Below are 27447 nucleotides of genomic sequence, written 5' to 3' on the forward strand. Positions count from 1 at the left end.
GGCCCAATGACCCATTTTCGGCGCGAACCGACTTTGTCCTTATTCGGTAGTAAACAAAAACAGCTGGAGGTTCGGAAATTTGCGGTACCGTACGACGAAATCTTCGGTTATTTCGTTCCAGACTCCTGTCGATTTCTCTTACTACGACTTGTTTTTCTTTCCCAGTTGTAGAGGAAAAGATGCAAGAACTCATATGATTTGAAATGAGCTGGTAAGTACAACGTAGTAAGACGAGATTATAGCTCCATAATGAGTGACAATTTTTTTTTCAAGTTAATGTTTTTATTTATATGTACTACACCTGATTCAGTTGTACACTAACGTTTCATAAACACAGCTGATCATGACTAGGACCGGTTGTTTTGTTACAAACCCGGGGTTACAAAGTCGTTTCGATACGAACTCAAGCAGTAAAGCTGCACAAAAATTTCGTGCACTTCAAGTATCGTTTACTTGTGAACAAGGAGAACATTTTGGGTGATCGAATACAGTAAAACCCCGGGACTAAGGACCTGGATTTTAAGATTACAAACCTGTTACCTGCTACTGTTTAGCCTAAAAGGTGAAACCTTTTATTTTCTAAAATTTATGAAAAAATTCTGCACACTAGGGCAAATAAGATAATAATAAGTCGACATTTAGAATCCTCTTTGGAGACATGGGTAGACATAGCTGCAACATAATGTTAATGCCAATTATGTTTAAATCAAATAAAATTGTCATTGATACAATTACAAATCCAATAAGTTCTTCTTTTTCTGTTCGTTTTACCATAACTTCTAATTTGGTATGCAGATATTATAAGCTGAACCACTAAAATACTCTTACCTACATTGTATTTTTTTCGTCAGAAAATATGAAACTTATAACTAGCTTATATTTGCGCTAACTACCATTTATATAAGAACCTGTTTAGGCTAACTTGGAAAAATCCAAGTTCTTAGTCATGGGGTTTTATTGTATTCTTGGTTCTTTAAGCCAAATACGTGGAACTGTTTCATGTCGCCCAAATTTTATCAGGTGAAGTGCACAGAGAAACAAAGTTAATTTTTGTTAAATAAAGAGTGTGTGTAATACATCTCTTTCTTTAAACCATCATAAGTCAAAACAAACAGAATGAATGTGTAACATGCCTCATTTTTTAAGTGATGATGAGACGAAACAAGCAGTATAGAGCGGTTTTCACTTGACTGTCGAAAGTAATTGAGGAATTGGTTTTGGTTTTGGTTTTACTACACCCTTTGGTTGGCTAGTGTATTTACTTTGGTTTTGGTTTTACGACAGTCAAGTGAAAACCGCTCTATTAAGCGCACTTATGTGTAATATACTGTATCTCGCTCTTTAACTGCCCTTGTTGAACAATGAAACAAGCACAATAAAGGATAAACATATCTCGTTCTTAAATCTTCGATGAGACGAAACAAGGGCAATAAATGTGTAATAGGATGTTGAGCATGATAAAATTTTGGGCAACATAACTCAGCATTTCAGGCAACTTGACTAAAAACTTGGGGTGGCATAACGTCAGGCAAGATTTCTTTTGGGGGACTTGACCATACTGTTTATTCACTACAAGTGTAGTTTGCATGTGAGCAAGAAAAACATGTTGGGTGAATATTTTTCATTCTTTAACTTAATTCTAGCATGTGGCACTATTTTTAACACCCCGAGTGAGTAAACTTGTATCGAAATAACTTGTACCAAGACAACTTTGTATCGAAACAACCAGTAACCCCACATGACAAGCAAATACTAGCTAGTTGTAAATTTATGTGCCAAATTTGCACCCATTATGTATGCAATGTGCTTTTCATTAAACAATAGGAATCCCTTCAGGAAATCAAAGCCCTCTCCGAAGCAAACGGTGAGTAGAAGTTTGCTTGTTTAGTACGTCTCTAAAGATAGACCTTTCCACGGTTTTTTTCAAGTTCAAGTTTCAAGTTAGTGAAAATCTACAGGTCAACTCCACTGGAAAGAGCGCCCTTATCAATTATCGATCCTTAAGACGTATCACTTTCAAATTTTGTTAGTTTACTAATAATAAAGCACTCTCTCTAGCAATATCAACGGATTTTCCCTAACAGGTCCATCTGGAAAGTTGATTAATATTTCAGTAATTGACAGAAACTAATCTCTTCTTTTCAATTTGATTGCATTGGGGCTTAGTTGCTTATGAACTTTTTTGTGCAAATGTGGCGTTTATTCAAGGGTGGCGCTTAATCAGGGACAGCACTTATTCTAGTAAATACAGTATGCACCCTAGAGAAGACTTATATTGCTGCTGCTTGAAAGCCCAATATGACACTCTAAAGAGACTTGCAAAGGCAGATAACCATTTTCAGAACTCTGGTGATTTTTTATTGCAATTAAGATGTCTCTCAGACCTCTCTGCTGCCGTCAACTGAGTGTAACAGTGCCTGTTTGTTTCTTATAACCAACCTAAGTGATATTTCTATGAGTAACACTAAACATTTTTTTTCCTGGACACCCTTACAAGTGAGACCAAAATATGAAATTTATACCTGCACCCCTAAGCAAGATAAACAGCATCCCTGTCTTTTTCATGGGGGAGTTGGCCTTTCTAAGTTGAAGCTGACTCTTTTAATAACATGTATAATAAACCAATTTGTTTTGATATGCTTTGAGTTCATATTTGACTCCAAGGCTTGGGGAAACACTCTAGAGAAATGTATCACAGTTTATTCATCCCTGAACTTTAAGGTGTTTTTTTCCTTTTATTTCCCTCAATCCCTCTACCCAAGTACATATGTATGGATTTTGTTCTTTTAATAGTTATCCATTGACATGAACTATGCAGTGTGCATGCAAGACAATTTTATAAGGGTGATTTAAGACTACAACCCCAGACAAAACTGTTGAGACAATTCCATCTATTTTCTAACTTTTGCGCCCTACTCCCGTCTCCCCTAAACACAAAAAATAAACCCCCTCCCCACCCCCTATTCAAAGTTGCCTTGGTCTAAAAACCAACGCGTATAACTGCCATGCTATCCTAAACAACTTTGGATAAGGGGAGGGGGGAAATCGGGCATTCATTTGGCGGAGGTTTCAGTTTTTGCCGAGATGACAGGAAAAAATAGGCATTTTCGCCATTTGTCTCAACAGGTTTTGTCCAGGGTTGTAGCTTTCATCAACAGTTTTTTTTTGGCTGAAACTGGTCATTTGTATATTCCAACCAGTGAAAAGTGATTTGGAGCAAACTGGTTTGCTCTTAACTAGTCACTTACTAAAATTGCCTGATGAGTGTGGTCACCTTTAGGCCATACTAAACAGAGCTGTGGCAATAAAGCTATGGATAAACTCTGAAGCCTGGAACTATCTTCAAATTGCATTGTTGCTCCTGAAAAGTTGAGCACTCTAAAAAATTATTCTAACCAGTTCAGAAAATATATATTTTAATTTGGATGACTTAGTGGTATGAATTTTTCCATTCAACTTCAGGCTTCTACAGTGTATTATGAAGGTGCATTATTTGTGGGCATTCTTTCCTAAATTTGTCAGACATTAAATTTTCAAGCATACTATTGACTTCTTTGGAGTTTACTAAAATATGACTAATTTTATAATATTGTCAATTAATGGTGATATGTATTAGGTAACGTGTTGTCTTCTGTCTGCTTGACTTTTCTCTTAACTTTTGTAACAAATTTTGTTAATTATCTGTTTCCATTAGATTAACCTTTTCCAATATATTCCTGAAAGTGCCAAGGCATGTGATTTTACTTAGCAGTTCTGAATATACATACACTACCTGATAATGCATGTTTTAAAACTGTTGTCGGATTTCTCACAATTTACAAACATTTTTTGTTTTATTTACATCACAAAATTGGCATTGAAACCAGCTGGTGTAAAATATTTTACCCACAGTACCACTCATCAAGACACTGATCTTGTTAATTATTAATCAGAGCCAATTTTCAAGTTCACTAATGCTTTCAATGATATGTTCAGGACACTAAAAGTCTTTAAAAATATTAAGTTCACAAAATCAGTCAAAGGAGAGGAGATTATTTCAATATCAAATACTTGGTTTAAGCAGAAAAAAGTACAAGTATATTATGTAAATTCAGTTGTAAACAATTTTGATCAAAGCATCGGAAATTCCGCAAGCTGGTGCAACTTTGTTTTGAATCTGTGGAAAATTTAAAATATAATGTTTAGCTGCATGGGAAGAAGATCAAAAGTACGAAGAAAATACAACACTCTTTGGGTAAGATTTTACTTTTCTGTGAGAGCTGAATTTTTTTCAACTGGTCTTGTTTTAATTTGTGTTGATGGGTATATATTTTTTTATTTTGATTTCTTTCAATGTGAGACACTGTTTAAGGTTGTGTGGCACTGTTTACTTAAAATATATCATAAGAAATATTATAGCAGAATTCTAATTTACCGTTGACTTATTTTTCCCCTGAATTAAAGCACAACTTGGAAAAATGAAGTGGGATAAATCCGTGTGATGAATTTCAACATTAATTGATGTATCAAGATAATTTCTCTCTTTATCATTCAAGATAACAGACCTGTTTGCATCATGTCATCATCACAGATGATTGAGAAATTTCTGGCTTTATGCAGTAGACAAGGAATGTTAGATAATATGCAGCAAATAACACAGTTCATTATAGCAAAGCAGCATTGATCTTGTGAAAGAATTATGTGCAATTAATATCAGTACTCATTTTAACTAATTTTCTAGGGTGATAGAGAATTTGAAAGGGAGGTAGCCAGATTTAACCAGTAAGTACACCGTTTAAAATTATGCTATACCGATACTTTAGACTTGCTTTATGGGTACTTTGATTATAAACATGTTGGTTGACTTTATCAGAAATATTTTTCACATTTCTGCAATCCTTTAAAGTGGCAGAGAGAACGCCTCCCAATAGTTTTCTCTAACTTTCATATTTTGGCCATGAGAATCTTTTATCTGTCAGTGGACCAAAAAATTGCTAACGTGATCAATTTGTGCATGTTACAATCAAAAGTGAATTTTAAGACTAAATCTAAATGTTCACTGGTTCTTGTTTATTGTCAGATTTATTGAACGAACACTGGTATTTGGTTAAGCCCAAGGTAGTGAAGAGAAACAAAGTAGAGGAAAAACTTGGCATAACAGTGTATCTTTCTATCAATTTTATTCAGATTGGAAGGAGCAACCAAGAAAATTTATAAAGACACCAAAAAACATGGAGATGCTCTTTCAGGTAAAATAATATTATTACTTTACATGGTATGCACTCAAGGATTAATGACAAAGACAGGTTTACACTCTTTGGTAGTCTTTTGTTCATCAGTGCAAAGTGCCTGTTACTGGCATACTGCCTATCTATCATTTCTCCATAAATTCTATGCACCCCCAGTACCTTCTAATGGAATGTTTATTAGTTTGAACCTCTGTGCCCAACCTCTACCCTCTAGAAATTCCAGTTTACATTCATACTTTAGATTCATACAGTTTAGATTCATGCATGTCCTCTTTTCTCCCATAATCCTGGGCCAGTGACCCACCCTTTTTGACGTGTGTATAGAAAATATTTTCTGGAACCAGTCATAACAAATATAATAACCTTTGATTCTTTTAGCCCTGTCAAAAGCTGAACTAAAGATTTATCAGGATCTGACGACAAGTCCAGTTTCACAAGATGAGTTGTTCAAGGAACCGGTAATGTCATTGATAATAATACTATTTATCATACTTAAACCTAAGATGTTTTAGTCTACTTTGAGTAATGCTCAGTCACTGACTCCGTCCTGATTTTTAAGATATTACTAAGTTATTAAACATCTGTGAATTCCTCCACACACTTTCTCTTAAAATAGGTGTTGTAACACACCAATTTTTTAAATTCTGGCACTACTTATTTTAAATTATATATTCAGATTCTTGGTCAACTCATGAAGCTTTAAGAACCACTCTTGTTTATTGCCATGTTAATCAATCTGATATTTTTCCTTTGTTATGTTACTAACAGTTGCAAGAATGCACTGCATGCGCTGAGAAGCTTGATGAGCTAAGGCAGGAACTGGTACGTTGGTTAATTGTATTGGAGATCATCCCCTCGTTGGCTTCTTAATTCTTGAACAGCAAAAGTGAAACTTAAATAGAATTTCAGATCGGACAAAAGCCAGCCAGCTAAATAAGGGTGCAAAAGCTCTGGGCGGAGTTGTTCAAAGCTGAGTTAAGATAACCCAGGGTTAGTGCGAGATTTGAATTTGGATTTGAAAGCTTAAAAAGCATTTCAGTTTTAATTCTTTTTGTCTACAAGTTGATGATTGGAAGCTCTAAAAATAACAGAGAAAATTATCAGAGAAAATGCTTTTGAACACAAGAAAAAGAAACCAGGGTTAAATTTAACCTCCCGTTAAGTGCTAATCAGCCTTCGAACAACTGGACCCTGGGGCTAAAATCATCCAGGAAAATGCTGAATACAAAGAGTGATCTGCCCAGTGAATTTGTGAGAATTGGATAAGGTTCAATGGACCCTTCCAAGATTTTCTTCAACGTTTGTCTGGGAACAGTTAGTGAAAATCTATCTACACAGCTGTAAAGAACGCGTTAAAATTAGGAAAGTTTTCTGGTGTGAAACTGATTTGTTGGAAAGTAATGAAGATGCAGCTGCACAAATTTGCAGAATTTTACAGATGTTTGTATAGTAGGGGGCACGAACTTGCCTCTCACCATACAGATGTCGGTAAAATTTTTAGTGACTTTGTGGAGCAAATTTTATATCTTCACTCTCTTGGACCTATTAAACATGGTAAATTTACTGATATGAGACCCTCTTTCCGGCAGTGTCAATGGATATTCACTAACTCGTCTATGATTTCCATCTTTCCATGTGTGTATCAGTAATCTCTAGGGAAGAAAGCGCAGTCTACACTTCCTGAGCCCAGAAATTATGACAAACTCTCATTTTAACTTTGTGGAAAACATCCCTTGGAAGCATGATTGTTTTTTTCTTCTTGTTCTTTTTTTCCAGGCAACTAGAAACCAAAAGACTGTCACGGAGCCGATGAAAAAGTAAAAGTTTTGTGTTCTTTGTTAGGATTTATTTCAGATGTTGTTGGTCATTCAATTATTTCCAATGCTTTTTGGCTTGTGTGTATGCTAACATAGTGTGTCCTAAAACTAGTTTGAAGATCGTAGATAAACAGTTGTTCCTTGGGTTGTCCACACTTAATTGATCAAACATGCATTTTTGTTGTAATCCAGGTTTAGTGGTGTGTTTCCCAGTGTGAATGCAGCAATAAAAAGAAGAGACCAAGCACTGCAGGTATAAGTAGCCCGGTTTGAAAAAGGTGAAGTTATAGCTGAATAAAGTGTGGCCTGTTAATACAAAATTTAAAGTTTGAAATTGAAATTCAAGCAAATAGTCAATCAATGTCCTGTACCTGTAAGCTACAAAGTTATTGGCTTTCATTTCTGCTGGGAGGGATGTATTCAATAAATATTTAAAAAATATATATCATAAGTTACATCCTTACAGGAACACTTTATTTTTTTCATTTGTTGTTTGTTCCTATGAATTAACAAACAACGGTTGTTGTATTTTTGTTTTAATCATAACTATAACAAAATTGTCAAATATGATTGGCTATCAACTGCCCTGATTTCAGCCTTAATAATATACATGAAAAAATTTCTCGATTGTGATTGGCTAAGAGGAATGCAGTTTTTAGGTAACACAGTGCAGAAAAAAGGTAATTGAGTGCAGAAAAAAGGTAATTTAGTGCAGAAAAGAGTAACAAACGTGACATTCTGATAGGCTAAAAAACAAAGGAACTCACTGAGAGCCAATCAAATGCGCCATCTAAATGGCGCAAAATTTTGATCCGCTCCGGACCAGTTTCGAGCAAAAACCGCAATGGTTGGCGTTTGTAGCACATTTGCTTTTGCGACCGAAACAACTGTAGAGGAGCTGAAAAACCGCTCTAAAAAGGAAAACACTGCGAAAAGGACTGGTTTTTGGCTCTCTTTTTGGAAGAATTGGTGCGTAGGTAAGGTAATTACTGATGAAATAGAAAATTATGAGCCGGCTGAGCTTAACACTTTGCTCGAGCATTTCTACGCCGAAGTAAACAATACAAAAAAGGTGAAGATTATGAACCAGAAAGCCTTAAAGTAATGAAGGCATCGCTTGATAGACACTTAAAGAACAAAGGCTGCACCCTGTCCATTGTACGTGACCGAGAATGTAGTTATTCCAAAGAGGTGTTGGAGGAAAAAGCGAAACAGCTTCGCTTGGCTGGCCGTGGTAAGCGCCCAAACAAAGCTCGACAAGTATCAGAGGAGGAAGAAGAAATTCTCTGCAAGAGCGGAAAACTCGAGGTAATAACCCAGAATCTTTATTTCAAACACATTGAACAATTCCATGAACTGTTCAGCCCGTTTCTGCAGCTTGCAAACTTTAAAAACATCGAGCAAAATGTTGTTTTGACTGCACGTGTGATGATATTTGCAGCATTTGAATAATTTATTTTTGCACGTAGTTTGGGTTGACTCCCTATTAAAGAGATTTTAAAGCTATCTCGCAATTTTTTCATGAATATTATTAATAAGTAATCACATGATTTTTCTCGTGCAATTTGGAATAAATAAGCACTCGTAAATTTTTTCAAAGACCACAAATTGCACTCGCCCTACGGGCTCGTGCAATTTTGTTAGCCTTTGAAAAAATTTACTCGTGCTTATTTATTCCAAATTGCACTCGAAATCATGTGATTACCTGTACGAATTGGACTCCACTCAGTCCTGTTATCATTACAAAGCACACCGCTGATTTAAAAATGATACACGGCCTATATTCCGTGAAAAATGCCAGGTAAGATAACATAACGTTTAAGAAAATTTATTTGTGGGAAAAAGTTTGCTAAAGTCCTGTCTCAAATTCTCTTTTTTATTAAAGGATTACCAGAAATACCAAGCTAAAGTGTTGAAGTTGCAAGAAAGGGAGAAAACGCCTCAAAATCAGGCCAAATTAGATGCGGTGAGAAACAACGTCCTTTAGCTACATACATCATAGTCTAAGAATTACTACAGTGATATTGTTCGAGCCTTCAGAAGTAATTCATCACTTTATTGCAACAATACTGTTTCGTGTAATCAAAACTGACACACTCATCAGGCATTACAACGTTGTTGATCTTAAGAAACAGTATCCTCCCAAAAAAGCTATGAAGTAATACTTCTATAGCATATCACAGCTGGTCACAAGTCAGGTTAGAGAGTACAGGTCACTGTGCTACCGTAAATAAATAACACTAAAAGTGTACTCCTAGTCCTAATGACAATCCGAAAAAGAGTTTTAGCTCAAGGGGGAACTGTCTCTCTCAGTTATTTATCAATAGAGCAGTGACCTGCACTTGTAACCTATGTCCGGTCCTGTGTTTTGTACCCACAGTTTTTGTACTATAACATTAGGGCCATTTATACGAGGAAAAATATGACGCGTCTTAAATAAGACGCGAACTGGACCATTTATACGAGCATGTCTTATCTAAGTCTTCTGTATACTTAAACTTACTTTTAAAGTGTAAGTTTATGATACGAATATAGCAATTTGATTAGTAAATATAAATTGTGATAGTTTCAAGTTAAAACGGTCTACTTACACCAGCAGATGTCACGCATTTGTCCAGGAGGTTTGTTATCGCCTTCTCTTTACATAATAACAAAAAATCTTTTTCCTCCGCGATGGACCAAGTGTTTCTTTTTACTTTTAATGGCGTGCTCATTGTATTTGAGCGAAGAAAAAAATAAAGCAGAAAAGACAAGGAAAAGAAAACGCGTTGTACTTATTTGTAAACAATTTTTCCCCGCCAGCCTGCCAGTGGCCTGCCAGTCCACCGCGGGGCAAGCGATAATTTTCCCGCCAAAAATTAACGCATGCGTACTACGCGTTCCCGTCTTATGTAAGACGCGAAGGTCATTTATACGATGTTTTTCTCGTCTTTAATTATAGCTAAGACGAGCTAAGACGTGTCTTATCTAAGAACAGGTGTTAAGGGCTGTTCTAAAATAAGACGTGTCTTAGCTAAGCCGCGTCTTATTTTAGACGAAATGTGCCGTTTATACGGAAAGTTCGCGTCTTATTTAAGACGCGTGTTATGTAAGACGCGTCTTATTTTTCCTCGTATAAATGACCCTATTGTCTGCTCCTGTGAAGTTGAGCACTGTGGGAAATTGGTCTTTTACTGAATTAAGTAACAATCAGAATTAATCTATGAATAAAGTTTTACAAAACAAGCGTGAAGAAACTTCAATGGAATATATATGTGACCTTAACGATTGATTTTTGTTGTTGTTGTTGTTGTTTCTGTAGACTAACCAAGCGCTGGCGGCAGCAAAACAGGATTATGAAAAACAGAACTCGGTCATGCTGGCGGTAGGTCAACTCTCTAAAGAATGTCTCCATGATGAAATATCCCTGCGAATTTGGCAATTTTATCCTTCGAATTTTTATTTACATGGTTTAGCTCATCCTTGTGGTGTTTTAGGCTGAAGTTTGATCGTAGCCTTTTCTTGTTTGCGCTCACTATTAAAATTCTATACCTTCCCCACGGAAGTTACTTTTATCTAAGACCCCTTCCACCCCTTTGGAGTTAATTCACCTTTTCTTACCTTTTAATTTCACCTTTCAGACCCCTTTCTCCCTTGAACCTTAAAGATTTTCCAATCATTTCTGTGGTGGATATAGAGATTTTCTCCCCTCCCTTCGCCGCCAATCCACCAAACAGGCGTATATGGCTTGCCGAGAGTACATCCAGTATCTATTTCTTTTCACTGAACGATGCAAAGAGAGTTGGTACGCGACTGAAATAAGTTATGCGCAAGATATATCTCTAGCCGGATTTTGGAAAGCGTTACCGCCAATTAAAACCTCTTTCGCCGAGCAGTTTTTTTTACATTCAAAGTAGTGCAAACGTCGCTTTTTTCCCTTTCTCCTCCTTTCTTTCTCCTTGCTCTTTCTTTTTATTCTTTCCTTTGCATTTGCTAGTGAGATATTCGCGTTAATCATAACTATAACAAAATTCTCAAATCTGATTGGTTCTCAACTGCCCTGATTTCAGCCTTAATAGGACAGTTTAATAGGACAGTACGCGTCATGCCTAAGTAATTGGACAGTACGCGCCATCACGCGCGCGCTTAAATGGCTTTTTTTTTTCATTGCTAGCGGAAAAATCTTAGAATTTCTTGTGTTTTGATTTAAAAAGAGCCCTATATATCACAAATTTTGTTAAAGTTATGATTAATTGGTAACAGAACTTCGTGTCGTCCAATTCGGTCTGTAATCATACTCGTGATTAAACAAATCGGACTCCCGCTACGCGGTCGTCCGATTTTGTTAATCACTCGTATGATTACAGACCGAATTGGACTCCACTCAGTCCTGTTACCATTACTTATCAGGCGAAAAAAATCCTGCCTTTTGGGCCTTCTCAATCAAATGGCTGCAATTTCGGTAGGTTCTTTTTCCATAAAATCGGCTAGATATATTTGTTTAACATAAAAAAAGTCTTAGTAATCGATCCAAATTTCGTAGTTTGCCTAATATTATTTTTTCTTTCTTTTTTTATCTGTCGCAGGACTTGCCTCAGCTAATAGAGGGTAGAATAGACTATTTTGAACCTTCGTTTGAAGCTATGATCAGATCTGGGGTAAGTTTCGTTTTTTTACGAACCTGGCAGGTGCTATCTCAGTCATGGTTGCTATACATTCCACAATAGGTTAACACACAGGGACGACCTAAACGGATTTATGTCGTTCACGGAAAGACAACAGCAAACGCCTTCGTTTTCTGCGTTTGCACGAACTGGTGTGGACGCATAGCCTTGAGACGTGGCTAGTGCCTAGACGTGCTTTATTGAAGTCGACACTACGAGTTTCACAGCAGAAAAACTGTAAAGCGCGCGGTGACGACGAGTCCATGAGAGGTAAACGCGGGAAAAGCATGCAAGCACGTGACATTTTGTATTGAATTTCTACTGCTGATTGGTTGAAAAAGTGGAGTAAGCGTCTTAGTTGAATAAAGTAATCACATGTTGGCAAAGAAAAGAAGGGCAAATACCTGCCAATTACCAAACCAAACGCTTTCGGCATCCACACCTTCAAGAAGAGATTTCTTCGGCCAGAATTTAATGCAAAGATTTTTATTCTGTTTGTTCATAGGCCAGTTATTACAGTCAAGCATCAGAAGCCCTTTCAGACCTCACAAACAAACTCGGCTGGAAAAAAGAACTTTCGGACGAGGATTGTCAACAACAGCTCCAGCAAAAACTGGCAGAAATAAAGGCACTTTCAATTGTGGAAGATGGCTGACCTGTAATAACGGAGCATTACATCAGACCTGTTCACCAGACTATGTCCGGCTCGGCTTGTTCTGCTATGAAGAGAACCGTTATAAGAGGGTCCTTTTCTCACCTTTAATCGTTACGGAACATCTAACAAAAAATTCACCTGGGGGGGGGGGGGGGGGGGGACTCCGCGTATGAAAGGGGTTGGGATGCTCGTCGTCTCCCTTAGGGGTGTAAGTTTCGCATTTTGGTCTCACTTAGGGTGTTCTGCGCAAAACGCCATCATATTTAGCCGTGAAGGTCTTGTTTAGGGTTGCACGCGGCTGATATTGTCTATGTTTTAACATGGTCTCTTTTAGGGGTCAAAAAAAGCTTGGGCCACGCCCAGATCGGTCTCCTTTAGGGGTTTAATTCAAAATTTCCGACGAGCACCCCCACCCTTTTCATATGCGGAGTCCCCCCTCGGGCAAAATCATAGCTTCGTGACCAAGAAATATGTATCCTGAGCGTTCATGTATTAAAATGTACACATATCAGATATAAACTTGAACAATCTGTTACGTTGAGAAGTTTTTTAAGAATTTAAAACCCTGGTTCGTGTAATTTTAGGCGATGTTCACACTATTGGAGGCCTGTGTGGCCGAGCGGTTAACACTAATGGTCTAATGGTCTCTATTTGCAACCACGCTACGGAGAAATTTTGCTACCGAGCAAAATGAAATAGACTGACTAGACCGCGCTTTTGGCCTGCAGAAGGCGTGACGGAGATGAACTTTTTCCGCATCAATTTTATTTATTAATGGTCAATCACAATGTTTTAAAAATGTTTAATGAATAACACAACATTGAGCCCTTTCCTTGTAAAGCTTTGTCAAATTACTCTAATAATAAACTAGTATTGAACTGATTTAGCAAAGATTTGGCAGGATATGCGCACGCAAGTCTTACATTTTACGGGCGCAATTGTCAGTTTGTTGTCGAAGCCGCGAGAAGAATTGGGTTTGAGGCATGGAGTATCGCTACTCGCGGGGACAGAAGCATTCCCGCACCGATATCTCCAGCTACACATCTACCCAGCTGTAGTTCATTTCTTATTGACAGGACGGTGTAAATAGTAAAATACAACTATTAAATACTAAAATACAGTCGAACCCCGTTTTACAGACACATTATTTCGGACAGTTTTCCTCGCCCCTGTGAAAAGTGAGCCCTCATGTTTGCTGTAACTTCAAACAAGAGCCATTATAGCTCATTATGGCTCTTGCTTCAACCCGCTTTATACGGACATCCCCTTAATACGGACACTTTCTATGGCCCCCTCAGTGATGTATGAGGCTGATTTAGCAACAGAACGGGAACGTCATTTGACGACGGCGCGCGCAAATCAAACAACTGACTTGACCAATGGCAGAGCGAGAAATTGGCGACCGGAAGTCGAGTTTACTCCTTTTCGCGCGCTTCCCCGTCGTCAAATGACGTTCCCGTTCTGTCGCTAAATCAGCCTATTAACTGGGTTTGACTGCACAACTGTTAAATACGTCTAATATATTACAAGATCTTTTGATCCGTTCTTTGCTGAACGGTATATTGTTTTGTAACTGAGATTATTTATGGACTCAGCCACAGCTACAATTCACGATAACTCTGGCGTGGCGTGTACCCTCAGTCCCGGATGATTTCGGCAACGAGATGATTTTGTAAACCGGTTTGCACTTGGGAAAGCCGAACTTGGCAATGCTGTGCAAACAGGCGAATGAATGTTTCTTGCACTCCGCGACAAGTACATCCCCATTTGAGCCTGGATGGCGACTCCACCGTTTAACACAGCCGTTGATAGCTGGCTCTGTTGCGTTACGTCTGATCCTGAAAGGCGTTGCTGGGATGACGGCCATGGAGAACACCATCAGTAAAACAACCATTGCTGTTACAAACTGAAAAAAAATAAAGGCTGTCACAAATTACGTTTTCAAGCGGAAGTTTTTAAGCGATAATTGATGATCGTCTTATCCTGTTTAGTCCGACACTTAAAACGTTTTTTCAGAAACTTTTGTGTAAATAACAATTAAACGACAATTTCGGTAAGAGTTACGGGTAGCCTACGTAGCACGGAAGCGCTTAGTACCTGGTCTAAGTTAGGGGTTTCTGATCATATTCGATCCCCGGATTTAGCAGATGTTGTCGAGAGAGTATATTGTACAGCCACATGTACAATCTACGATAACTCCGGCGTGGCTTGTGCCCTCGGTCCCGGTGGATTTCAGTAGCCTTCAGTAATATTCTCCCGATATTCTTCGTTCCTTTCTTCAAATATATCATCCAGGATTATTTTCACCAACTATGCCCTGACTCGATACGTTTGATATCTTGCCAAGGTCACTATTGATTAGGGGCGACACACTTCCTTCCAAAGTTCAACTATTTTTACGGACGCGGAACTTTGAAGTAAAACCTTCATTCCACGTAATCTTGTAGGATAATTTTAAGTCATTGCAGAATTTGGTTAAAACGGAGCTTTGACGCTAATTTTCCTTGTTACCTGACGGATATATGGTAGAGCGGTGAACCGCTTGGTTTGATGATGATAACAACACGCGTATGACTGGGATTAATACCCTATTTGATTTCCTGTTGAAAACATTTATCCGATATATGTTTAGCCCGATATTTAAATAATTGGACACAGTTGATGTTGATTCCCCAGCCTGAGTCTGCCAAACCTGCAAACGGTCCATCTCATTGAAACGTCACTGACATACCTTCATCATCCGTTAGTTGTTTCTTGCTCAGTTATATTTCTGATCGAGTTGATAAGTGAAGTGTGGGGCAGTAGGTTCCTATGAAAACAGGAAAAAACATATAGCGTGGATTACATACATCACCATTTCTGTCTCTGCATTTCGATCGAGCTCACTAGTTTAAATCTTCTCAGCAATTCAAAGAAGTGTAGGAATTTTGCAACCCATAGCGACGAAGCAATTAGTACAAAATTAGACTTTGAGACTTGACACGGGGACATGCATGTAGAAGGTGAATTACCCGGGGTAAATTACAACTGATTCAAACGCTTACCATGCAACTAAGAATTGACATTGAAGCTTTATAAACTATAATGCTTTGATATTGTTATTTACTATCCACTTCTCCCATGTTCGCCTTACTTTAGTTTCATTTAACCTTACTTTAATCTAATTTTATTACTATTATGATTTTATTTTATTATTTATTTCCTTTAGCTTATTTAGTTGTGATTGCACTTTTTTCCTATTATTTACAGGAACTCGCTTTATTATTCCTTATTCAAACATTTTAGAACTAGTGGCTAACAAGATAACATTATAGTTTACTTGGCCTCTAGACACCAAAAATCATATTAGTAGTAATAAATAGTAATAGTAAAACAAAAAAGGTACTACTAATAATGTGTGTGAATTGTTTAAATAAAGTGTTATGTTTTGTTATGTCATGGCTTGCTAGTCGTCGCTGGTCGTTGGTAGGGTATTCATTTTATTCGAATAGTAGAGAGTCTAAAGACATATCATGTGAAAATAGCTGATTTTTCGCAACGCCCCTGCTGATTCCGGCCCTGCGAAATGACGGGGAAACCCGGAAGACAGTGGTGACGTCGTGAAATATTAGCTGCCTTTTTCCTCGAAGGCTTCACGTGTTGTATATGTAGCAAATGTATAAATGCTTTTGAGTATTTTTATAGAAAAAGCGCAATATAAGTATTGAATATTATTATTTTAGCAAGATGAACGATATTGAAAGATTTAGTTCGCATTACGCCAGAAAGCCACAAGCTTCCCTTTGAAAACATGGAATAAAGACGTAATATTACCGTTTACAGCATTGTACATGATGTAATATATCAAACATGAGATGCAGTGTTTCATCACCAGATGAAACACCGAGAAGAGAGTTGAAAAATACGACGCGCAGCGGAGTATTTTTGACGAACTTCGAGGTGTTTCATCTGGTGATGAAACACTGTGTCGAATGTTTGATATTTCTTCTCAAACAAAATCATTTTTGAAGGAGAAATTAAGGATGCAAATACTAAGCAGTGTTTCATCCGATTTCCAAACACTCATTAAACATTAATTTCCTTTGTATTTTCTTAATGAATTATTAATGAGTTTGAGAATGTGATTTCACACGAATGTTACTTTCTACTTCCCGTCGGTTTACCGAAATCTATCTTAATGTTGACAGTTTACAGGAGAGTATATATGTCATGGCTATTTCCTTCACATCAAAGCCGAAATAAACGTAACAAATTTCAGTTCAAGGCGGGCGTTCCAAGGTCTTCGAAACGTAGACTGAATACTTACTATGGAACCTACAGCCTAAATCAGGGGCACCGAACAAGGCGGGTGTCCTCTTGAATACATTGACAACACTTCTAAGGCTATCTAAAGTACTTTTAGATCACTGGAAGTTCATTGTAAGCGGCGCTATAAAGTTTGTATCTGTTCCGAGGTCATGCTCGGGCAACTTCCTCTCGAAATTACAAGGGATTCAGTATTGGTTTCCCGAAAATTTTAGAAGTAATTGATAGCTTTACGAAGTTTAGTGTTTTCTGACTCCCCTCTCCATCTAATTTTCCAATCCGAAAATTTTACTGAGGTTTCCTTTTTCTTTGAAAAATCTGAAATATAGCTTAACGTGGGGAGTGAAATGAGGAAAATTAAGCTTCAGAAAATCGTCAGGAATTGTTACTTAAGCTTCGAAAATCGTACATTAATGGAACGGTCCTCTAGGAATTTTTAGCCGTCCTTAAGCTATAGAAAATTATAGGCAAGATTTGCTCTTTCGCAAGGGATATTTTACAGAAAATAATCGTTGAGTCTCTCTGCTAAATGTTCCCCACACCGGCGGGGTATCGGAGGTCCGTTATTTGGCTGAAGTGTCATCAGAGATCTGAAGGGTGGGTGTCGACTTTCCAGACTTCCCATTTCATTCGTTTAGAAAGTAAATTATTTTTGACTAATTTGCCCTCGTCTAGTAATCTGCGGCCTAGAGTTTTGGCAAATAAATAAGGCCAAACAGAGACGGATTTCAAGTTGTCTTCAAGATAGATCATTCACGTTATTAATCTGTACATGTTATAATTGGTTTACTTATATTCACTATTGCGCTAACAATGGTTGAGGATAAAAAGTCTACTTAGCATGCTGTAATCCGCTTTTAGTTTTTCCCTTATAATACTGTTCCACGTTGTTCTACCTTTCTGAGTCCTTTACTGAACTCCTGAATTTTAAATGTTTTAATGTTTTCGTATATAGTACTTAACTTCTGACAGTTAAGCCCGACTCTTGTAGATGAAATCTCTAACTTCGACCACTCATCAGACGCGTCTGTTCATTGAATGCATGTACCGGAGTTATGTTGTTTTCGCCAGCTTAAATTAGTTTTATCCTTTACTTTGGGAATCAATGGCATTTTAGTCATAAATGTGAGCATGTTGCTGAAATCCTTCTCTCCTGCGATCACGTAGTACCTTTCTCATATGTTAACTGGGTACGATCACGTCGGTAATTCAGTTAAGAGCCCTGTTTATTGGTTCTGTGGCTGCCCTCGGCTCGTAAATTAGCCAGGGTATTGCCCAAAAATTGGCAGTATTGTATTGGAGCATCTAACTTTTTCAATGAATATTACTAACACCAGCTTAGTGCCCAGATACGTGTGAAACAAGGTGCTTTCGTAATCCTCTAGTGATTGTACCCAGAGTAATTATCCTAAATTAGAGAACGATAAACGCACTTATAAAGTGCTTGCCAGTGTTATGAAGGCTAGGTTTTACGTAGTGTTGCTTATCATGCTGTCTGTGAGCATGGCTGGTGGTGGACAGGATCCTTTCAAAGACGATCATCCTTGTTTGAATATTTTGTATGATCCTACGACACGCTAAATTTCAGTCGCGAGTTGTGGCTATTCCTTAGTAAGATAATCAATTGATGGTATAAAAAACTTTAACAGTGCTTCAAACTGGTTAGAGAATGAGCCTTCTTGTTCTTTTTACGCAGTGACGTTTCTAAAGAATTAATAGTGATGAAAAAGACCTAAACACTGAATCGATTAAAGCCCAAAGGCGTACTTACCAAAATCAAGAAACTTCCGAGACAGCGTTGTTATAAAGAAGTGCAAGTCGTCTTTAAAGCTGATGAAGATCGATCTAGACAGGAGAACGTTGAGATCAATTAGATTGTTGTAGTGAAGTCATTCAACATCTGGTCTCACCGATTAATGGACATAAGCAGCTGGCATACTTTTTGTGATCATGTAACGCCCCGTTTTAAAGCGGCTGGCGGATGACTACTTGAGTTTCGCAAATTCCTTGGCGGAGACCATTGAAGGCGATGCAAACAGCTGCGAACATCACTTAGAGTTCTACATGAAAGAAGCTTGAAGGATTTTACCAAGAGGAACTCGTTTTTTTTATCACTTATGCATCCTAAATTCCCAATGAAGTCCATGCAAGGACAAGCGCAGGAGCTTGCAAGGCTCGCAAGGACACCGTGTATTCATAACCTTTGCATCACTGTTGTACTGTTAAAACTACTTTGTCACGTTGGTCGGACTTTTGAAAAAAAGAATTTACTTATATAATCAAATGCGGTAAAACACGCAGAAGCGTTTACTTAACTTTGCGTCTCAAAGTAGAACGTGCGTAAGCACTTATTGCGCCTTGCCTCAAAGCTGCGCTTCGTAGATGATGGTTTAGATCTTATAACAGTGAAACAAGTATCAAGGAATTGAACTACCTTAAAGCTTTTGGGACACTTTGTCTCTTTTGTCTCCACGTCCAACTGCAGGTAGAATTTAGCGTCTGAAAGTCCTATATTTCTTATCTCTTCCTCTGACTGATAAAACGCAGAATCAATTATCGAATCTCTCGCCGGAATACTTTATATTGATCCCCAGCGGGGGTATAATGTGTATGGGGAGGCTCTCACCGAACGAAAGGGGTGAAAAGATATATTGAAAAGTTATACTGAAAAGGGTACATAAGTTTTGTTTTCAACTTTCTTTTCCTCGTGTTTGCGCTTATACGCGCCTCGAAAAGCTCAAAATTCAAAGCTCAATTTTGTTTAACTTTTTCACGGTCGCATTCCAGCCGGGATTGGATTTGAAAGGTTCACACTTCACCTCAGACGCATCGTGTACTCGGAATCAGTGTTTATAAACTGCCATTTGAAGGGACCAACCAATCAGATCACAGATTTAAAAGTTAAGGTGCAAGCTTTTTAAAACGAAATCTAACGACGGTCGCGGCCATTAAGCAGTAAGTATTTAGAATTGCTGAATTTTAAGCCCCTGTACTTTCCCTCTTGAGATAATTGTTAAATTTAAATATCAGTGTGCGTGTGTGTCATCATCGCCCCCTCACTGCCCTAAAAGCAGTAGAGCATTTTCACATGACGTCACGGCGCCCATATTGGTGTTCCAAAACAATAGGGCCATTTATACGAGGAAAAATAAGACGCGTCTTACATAAGACGCGTCTTAAATAAGACGCGAACTGTACCATTTATACGAGCATGTCTTATCTAATAAGACGCGTCTTAGCTAAGCCGCGTCTTATTTTAGACGAAATGTGCCGTTTATAAGGAAAGTTCGCGTCTTATTTAAGACGCGTCTTATGTAAGACGCGTCTTATTTTTCCTCGTATAAATTAGCCTGTGCCAGGCTCTCAGATAGTATATCGGGGACGTATTAAACGAGCAAAGCGAAAATAAGACGCGCGCGACTTGGGTCCGCCGCCCTGTCTCTCCCCAGCTCCCGCGCGTTTTTCTCATTTCTTTTTACTGAACGACTTTTCACCACTATCTCGGAGCCTGGAACAGGCTACGTATAAATAGCCCTAATGAAACGGCGGCCATGTTGGTGTTCCAAAGAAACCCTCTGGGAGTTAAATTCTTTTCTTATGTAAACACTTTTTTTGTTTCAATAAATATGCATAGATGATGGTCACGTAAGTGAAAACGCTCTATAACGATTTTATAAGAAAATGATCTTGTATTCCCACGATCGCTGGAAATCTTAATAAAAAGGGAGGTAAATAGCCTTGCAAAAACTGTCTTCTTTAGTGGTTCCTTTAACGAAAAATTCGTGCAATTGGTTATTGGAAAGTTAGTGTTCCTTTTGTCAGTAGAAACTACCTGGCATATTTGACATCTGATGGTATTACTCTTGATTTTGATCAGTTCAACCGAGCATTATCGCCCTTGGTAAGTCTGAAGCAATGCCAACAGAATAATACTCGTAGGCTAATATTAGGATGATTCACAATATATGAAAGCTGCTGAAGATTTGTCATTTTAAACATACAGGTAACAAAAATAAATCGCCGCGTTTAAAAGCCACCTATAGAACCAATAATGAGGGATTACTCACCAAAAAGATACAACTGTTGCTGCCCTCCTGTTTTTCACAATTAGCGGAGAAGGAAATGTTCACGCTTATGAGATTGGAAAGGCTTATATGTATTTTAACCTGCCCAGTTTGGTTACTTATTTCCTGTAACAATAGCTCAACATAACGCCTTAGATACACCTGAATTTGCAAAGCTTTAACTTCCTCAGTGAACTGAAAAATAACTTCAGTTAAGATATATCTGGCTTCCTGTCCATAAACGCGTTCCATATTACCCTCTGGGAGTATGCCAAAAACTTAATCCCCTTCGATTCACAGCAATGGGCAGTAAACCAACAAAATATCTTCTTTCGACTTTCGATCTTGAAGATCAGAATCCACCACAATTTGTATTGGAATGAGTTTTTATTTATGATTATTTTAATTTGAAACTCATTTAACAACGGGACGTTACCCGGTACTACTCAAATAAGGAAGTGAGCCTGAAGCGGAAGTGACGTCATAACGTCAGCTGGGTTGGCTGCACGAAAAGTTGCACGAAAAGCAACAAAAATTCTGTTCAAGTTGTTTTTCCAACAAATTTTAGCAATCAGGGAACATTCCCCTGTTTATTTAATGTGGGATTCAGAGTAGAAGATTTTGGCATCTTTATCTCCTAAGTCTCTTTAGTTAATTTCATAAAAACAGCACGTTTGTCGTAACCTCAGTTTCAGTTAGGTCGGATATCATAGATTCCTCAAAAGCACCTTTCACGTGCGCGCGTTCGACACGTGTATTTTATCCGGTATCCTCTGTAAACAAACAAAGACAAATGAGTAAAATGTGTTGTTTTCTCGTTTGAATAGAACATGTCGTAAATGTGTGGTGCCGGGCGATTCCTAATACCTCTTAAAGCCCATCGTGGTTTCTAACCTTGTTTACGTGATAAGTAAGAAAAATCTTACTTATGGTATCACTGATGCCAGTACGTCTCATCCAGGTAGCTTTACCGGATCGAGCTTCTTTTACCGGCCGGAAATCTTAAAACGGCATCGTGTTAGTCATGTTCGCGCTTGATGCCTAGTAAAAATAATAAAAAAACAAAGACAGGGCTCGCACTTCTGTGAAAATGGTTTACTAGGTATGATGTTTTTTATCTGTTGCAGTTCGTTGACAGTCCTCGGAGAATTTCATATGTTATGACGTCCCTTTGGATTTCAACGTTTGCTAAAGTTAGTTTAATAGCTTCCAAAACTTTAAGGATTTCCTCACATGCCATTACATCATCCTCACTTGCTTAATTCCGCGTACTAATCTCTCTGAACTCACTGAAGTTTTGCTTCGGCCAGAGCCTAGCTGTGAACACGTTCGAAAACCGATCGTATTCGGAATACTGGCCGTGTATTGTATTAAACCAAAAATCATCCGATCGTTTGGGCCTTCATTGCACCGTAATAGTTATTGTCCTAAACTATGTAACTCGCTCAAGTTTGCATTTTTATTCCGTAATACGATCGATGGAACGCTCCCGTACTAAAATTATATGGTGCTACTGGACGTAAAGCTGAAGGAAACAGGACGGAAGAATTGCGTCATTACTTTCTTACGCCCAAAACTAATAGGTGACGTTGATTAAGATACAAATGTACATTACTAAGAAGGAATCGTACAATGGGAAATGATCCAGCATGTTGAGGACTACAGAACGCGAAGACAGTAGTAATCCAATTTGAACGCTCTCTATGTTGATGGAGAGAAAACAGTTATGTGTTTGCAAAAAGAAAAGGGAATCTAAGCGTAATAAGAGGAAATCATGTTATTCAATGAAACAAAGGTCAGGCTATTCAAGTGGTTTAAGGAGTGGTAATTAAATGCATAGCTGGTCCTGGTTTAGAGCTCGACCATCGAAAAAGGCTAATTGGTTTCTGGCTGCACCAAAAGAAAAACACACCTTATTTCTCGTGTGATGCCCAATAACTTTACTAATAATTTCTCACTCTTAGATTTCTGTTTATGCAAATATTTTTCAGTTTTGGTGTTTCCTTCCCTACGATCACTGAGCTTTCTCTCGGATGGGGGATAGAGGAGCTAGGCTGGGTGTTCCTAGGAGCCGATTACTCTTGTTCCCATGTCCAAATTATAACTTCTTAGCTTACAATTAGCTGGTGAGAAATGCCCGTTTACAGGAAGGGCGTTACAACTAGGAAATGTATGCTACCACTTACTGAATTTCCTTGTTTGCGTTGGACGTAGGCGCTTCGAAAGTGAAAAGATTAGCGTCGTTTCATCCTTTTTTTCTGAGAACATTTCGACCCTCGATTGAGCAGCCACCTTCAATAGAGGCTTGTCATAAATTATCATAATCTTTGGCAGGAACATCATTTTTTTTAACAAACACGCGACTGGAGCAGCATTACTGGCCCACAATCTGTAGTCATATTCTGTCTCTGACTGTATTATCCTTCAACATATTTTAAAAGTAGAGCTTAGCTAAGTGTACCAAGCTCATGACACAACAATAGGAGAACTCTCATCGGGATGTAAAAAGGGCCTTTGCTGTCTTGATGGAGGTGGCCACTTGCAATTCTTTTCTACAGTTATTTCTGGACTCGGACTACTACTCATAGAGGGTGGCCACTTAATAGGTGAGCGTCTAATGAAGGTTCAATTGTAAGTGATACAAAATACCAGAAAACCAAGAGGGGAGGAAACACAATCCTGCCCAGACACTCGCGTCTTCGGTTAAGCTTAAAATTGCACTTTATTTATCATAAATAATTTTTGTAACAAATTGATTAGTGGTATCTTGTTCGAACAAATTTGAAAGCTGTTAACAGGATGTTGACGACCCGTAGGTTGACGTAGGGCCATGCTCATACAGTGCCTCGTTTCCCGTCGCCCGACCGATCCAGGAAGGTCTCAATGAGCGGAGTGAAATTTACTTTCAACACTAAATATTTCTCGTTACAGTTAAACGACACATGGAGACGAAAAAAGCAGTTGCTTTTGAATAAAATAAAAAGTTTTTTTCCGGTTTAGGCCTCTAAGAACCTTTTCAGGATGGAAAAGAAAGGCTAAAAGAGGGTCCACGTGGCATTAGACGGGACTCGTGAAGTCCTAAAACACGATATTGACACACTCTGCAAGACAAATTGTGGCAAGAGAGGATCGCTAGAGCAATGTTTACGGTGTGCCTTTTTTAAGAATAGCGGTTAAAATTTTCCAAAGCAGGAAATCGATGGCAGGTATCGAACCCAGTCCCTTCAGTTCCGGACGGACTAACTACTGACTAAACTGCCGGCTATAAACTAGCCTTCCTTTCCTCCCTATCCCCTGCCACCCCATTTGACGTCTTCGAAAGTAAAATACTACCTGAAGATCTAAGGTTATATAAGGACGATTTAAATGTTAGTAAATCGCATAGATATTTAGGAGCAAGGCTCTGAATTGCTTTGAACGTAATACTTGCAGTATCTTAAATTGTTTTCGGGCTTTAACAGGAAGCCAATGCAGACCACGAAGAAGGGGTGAGATGTGGCAAAACCTAGGGGTATTACAAACTAGCCAGGCTGAGGCATTCAAAACTCTCTGCAATTTGTTAAGCTGGTAGTTGGGCAGCCCATACAAAAGACTATTACAATAGACAAGCATTTCCGTTGATTCTCGAGACAAATACTTTGTATAGACTCGCGGTTCTTGTTGTTTAGACTCCTTTGCAACAACAGCTATACAGGGCTATACAGACAATTAACACAAAACTGAATGCAAGGCTGGCAATACAGCAAAGGACTGATATATTTGAGTCCAATCTTTCGGCTAACAAATAAGCCTTTCTCAGGGCCAGAGCTACACTGAAAAGGAATACCTAACTATGACGGCTCGTAAAATACAGACAATGTCTGTTCTTTGCTTAAGACAATTCAAAGCGTCTATTCGACTCTCTTTATATTATATAATGTAATGGGTGCCCAAGCCATTGATATCCGATTTTGTGAAATAGTCATGATGTAATCGGTAAGCTTTGAATATTATAGTTTGTGTAAGCGGATGTGAACCTGAGTGTCAGATAAAGATACTTGAACCAAACATGCTCTGCTGCTGGTAAACTTGTCCTCTGTCCCTCTTACCCATCCCCTCCTCTGGTTGCCTTTGCTCACTTTCATTTGGGAAACTCGGAAAAAACTGTGAAAGGATAAGCTGGCTAGAAAATGCACTTGTTGCTTTGGTGACGTAAAAACTGAACATGCTGTTTTCCCTTGTCTTCTAGTCTGTTAACAGACGTTGTTTTCTTTTTCTTTTGGAAAATCGGCGAGCACTGTACGAAAGCGAAGTGAGAGGGCGAGAGCGAGCGCGGCACTCCCTTACACTTGAAGTCAATGAAAACAACGCCGTTTTTATTTTTAGACGCGTGCGCTCAACGATCTCTAAATAGAACATAGAGGGTCTGAGAATAGATACCCAGATACTACCTTCTTCGAATAAGCGTCCACATCTTCGGGGTAAGCCTAATAGGTACAGTAAATTTTCGTTTTAGCTCCCTTCTTCAAAGAAGCCCAACCCTTTGAATTAAAGGAGCTTTCCACTTGTCAGAACTGACCGGCCAGGACATTCCCGTCGTAATGAGAATTTTACTTTTAATCAATGCTATCCAGACAGATTAGTCAAATCCTAATATATAGTATGCACGAAGGAAATCATTTTTCATAAAAAACTCTTGGAAAAAGTCTATTTCACTTTCAACAACAACAACGAGCTTTATTTGCATGACCATACAAACACATACGTATTGCAAAAGCTATGTTCAGGAATCAAAATTACAACATAGGGCACTCAAAATGAATGATCCGTCCATGGTCCTGCCGGCCAGTTCTGACTTTTGGAAAGCACCCTTTAAGGGCTCACCAAGAGAGAATGAGCTAACACTTTTTATTAAAAACTGAATCATTGGATAATGCAATTCTAGAGCTCTGATATGGTATACGAGCCATTTTTCAATGCTCTCTAAATATGGTAACTCTAAATATGATATGGTATGTCTGCTCAAAATTAAAAAGCCTGGGCCAAGAGCAAGCTAAACAAAAAAAGATATCATGTTATGCTAAACGGCCACGGAAATGAGAACGGCAAAAAAACTCAGTAAGTCTAATTAGCAAAAAAAACCAATAAAACCGACTTTGCACGTGCAGCACACAGTCCTGGTTTTTGTACATTTCTTTACTGTTGATTTGTAAGACTACAACTTGAAACTTAATAGTTGCACGTTTTATCATGGAGGAAATGTCGTATGTTCTCACGAAAACTTTTGTTGCTTGTGTTCTTGTTCACTGCTGCTCATTTTCACCTTGCTGGCCGCTAGCATTTCTCATTGGGGCCATTTATACGAGGAAAAATAAGACGCGTCTTACATATAGGACGCGTCTTAAATAAGACGCGAACTTTCCGTATACAGCTATTTCGAAAAAGGTTGTCGGAGAAAAATGTGCACGCGACAATCCCGAAAGGTAATATGGGATATGATGAATACACTATTCCTGACACTGTAGCTGTAGAACTTAGTTTTTTTTGCTTTCCTTTAGCACTTTCAAACATAAGTCCATGGCCTTTCGTGCCATTTTTTCAAATTTCTTTGAAGAACAGTGAACTCAAAACCACCCATAATACCTTTCGGGATTGTCGCGTGCACTTTTCCGACAACCTTTTTCGACACAGCTGTAAACGGCACATTTCGTCTAAAATAAGACGCGGCTTAGCTAAGACGCGTGTTATTAGATAAGGCAAGCTCGTATAAATGGTACAGTTCGCGTCTTATTTAAGACGCGTCTTATTTTTCCTCGTATAAATGGCCCTATTTTCTCACCGCCGCTAGAAACTTTTCTTGTTGTTTTTCCAACGAACTTGCGATCCTTTGTTTTTCATCTCTCGCTCTCTCTGTAGCTCTTTCTCTGTTATCCACGTCAGTGTAGACATTAAAATTTAGTCGAAAAAAAGGCCAGGCTTTGTTGTTTTTTTTTTTCTGTTTAAAATAAAGTCCTGGTGGCCATGCGATTTACCGCCAATACGCGCGGGAGCTTAAATGCGAAATTTCAACCCGACTTACAGGTAAGGGTGGACGTACGTACGGACGCACGGTCACGTGAATACCAATTTTCTTGCATCTGATAGGTTTCCATTTTCTATAGTAATGGAGGCTCCGCTGCATGCATTTTGGGTGCCAGAGAGCTCCGCTATAATTACCCTTTATGAAATAAGGTATCGCTGAAATGAACGCGACTTTAATTTCGTGAAGTGTTAATTCCCTATAAGGATGTTTAGGATAACATGTATAATCGCTGGAAAGTGACCCATTTGAAGACACCACACTATGGAATGTTATGGATGCGGCTCCTCTCTGCCCTCTAATAATGTGAATAGTACAGGATAATCACCTCCGGGCGAGGCAATAAAAGCACTTTTCAATGGCTTGGTACGGATACCAGTACCTGTTCAGGGGCACCCAAAGAGAAATGTGGAGAAAAAGACCTAAAAACAATAACAAAGCATGAATAAAGCTTTCTGAAGCCATTTTAAACATTTTGGGAGATTGCTAGGAAAAGTTTATCTGTTCCTTGCTCCCAGCAAGACTGATGGAAGAGTTCCCAGCCAGCAAGGTGCACCTACAACCTGACTTACTTGGAAGTTTCCCAGCAGACGTATGTCTAGACATTGATGGCCAGTTTGGGTGTGGCCATAGGGGCAAAGTTCAGACCTTCAGTGGTGGGAAGGGGGGTGTTCGGT

The 27447-nt window shown here is 38.5% G+C and overlaps 1 protein-coding gene and 1 long non-coding RNA gene across 2 annotated transcripts; one reads left to right on the top strand and one right to left on the bottom strand.

Annotated features, from left to right (window-relative positions):
• The first annotated feature begins 105 nt into the window (after positions 1-105).
• LOC140933814 (bridging integrator 3-like) lies at positions 106-12489 on the top strand. Its single transcript, XM_073383472.1, has 12 exons — positions 106-211; positions 1825-1864; positions 4721-4761; positions 5167-5228; positions 5607-5686; positions 5997-6050; positions 7005-7045; positions 7238-7298; positions 8931-9011; positions 10347-10409; positions 11611-11682; positions 12194-12489. The coding sequence occupies exons 1-12, from the start codon at positions 204-206 to the stop codon at positions 12341-12343; spliced, it is 753 nt and encodes a 250-aa protein (XP_073239573.1). The 5' UTR covers positions 106-203; the 3' UTR covers positions 12344-12489.
• Positions 12490-13131: 642 nt separating this feature from the next.
• On the bottom strand, positions 13132-20920 carry LOC140933816 (uncharacterized). The gene is made up of 5 exons (XR_012165082.1): positions 20716-20920; positions 19083-19181; positions 18420-18493; positions 15075-15152; positions 13132-14249 (listed from the first exon to the last, which is right to left on the bottom strand). It is a non-coding gene; the product is annotated as an uncharacterized lncRNA (long non-coding RNA).
• Positions 20921-27447: the final 6527 nt, after the last annotated feature.

Source organism: Porites lutea, chromosome 4, assembly GCF_958299795.1.
Source record: "Porites lutea chromosome 4, jaPorLute2.1, whole genome shotgun sequence".
Lineage (NCBI taxonomy): Eukaryota > Metazoa > Cnidaria > Anthozoa > Scleractinia > Poritidae > Porites > Porites lutea.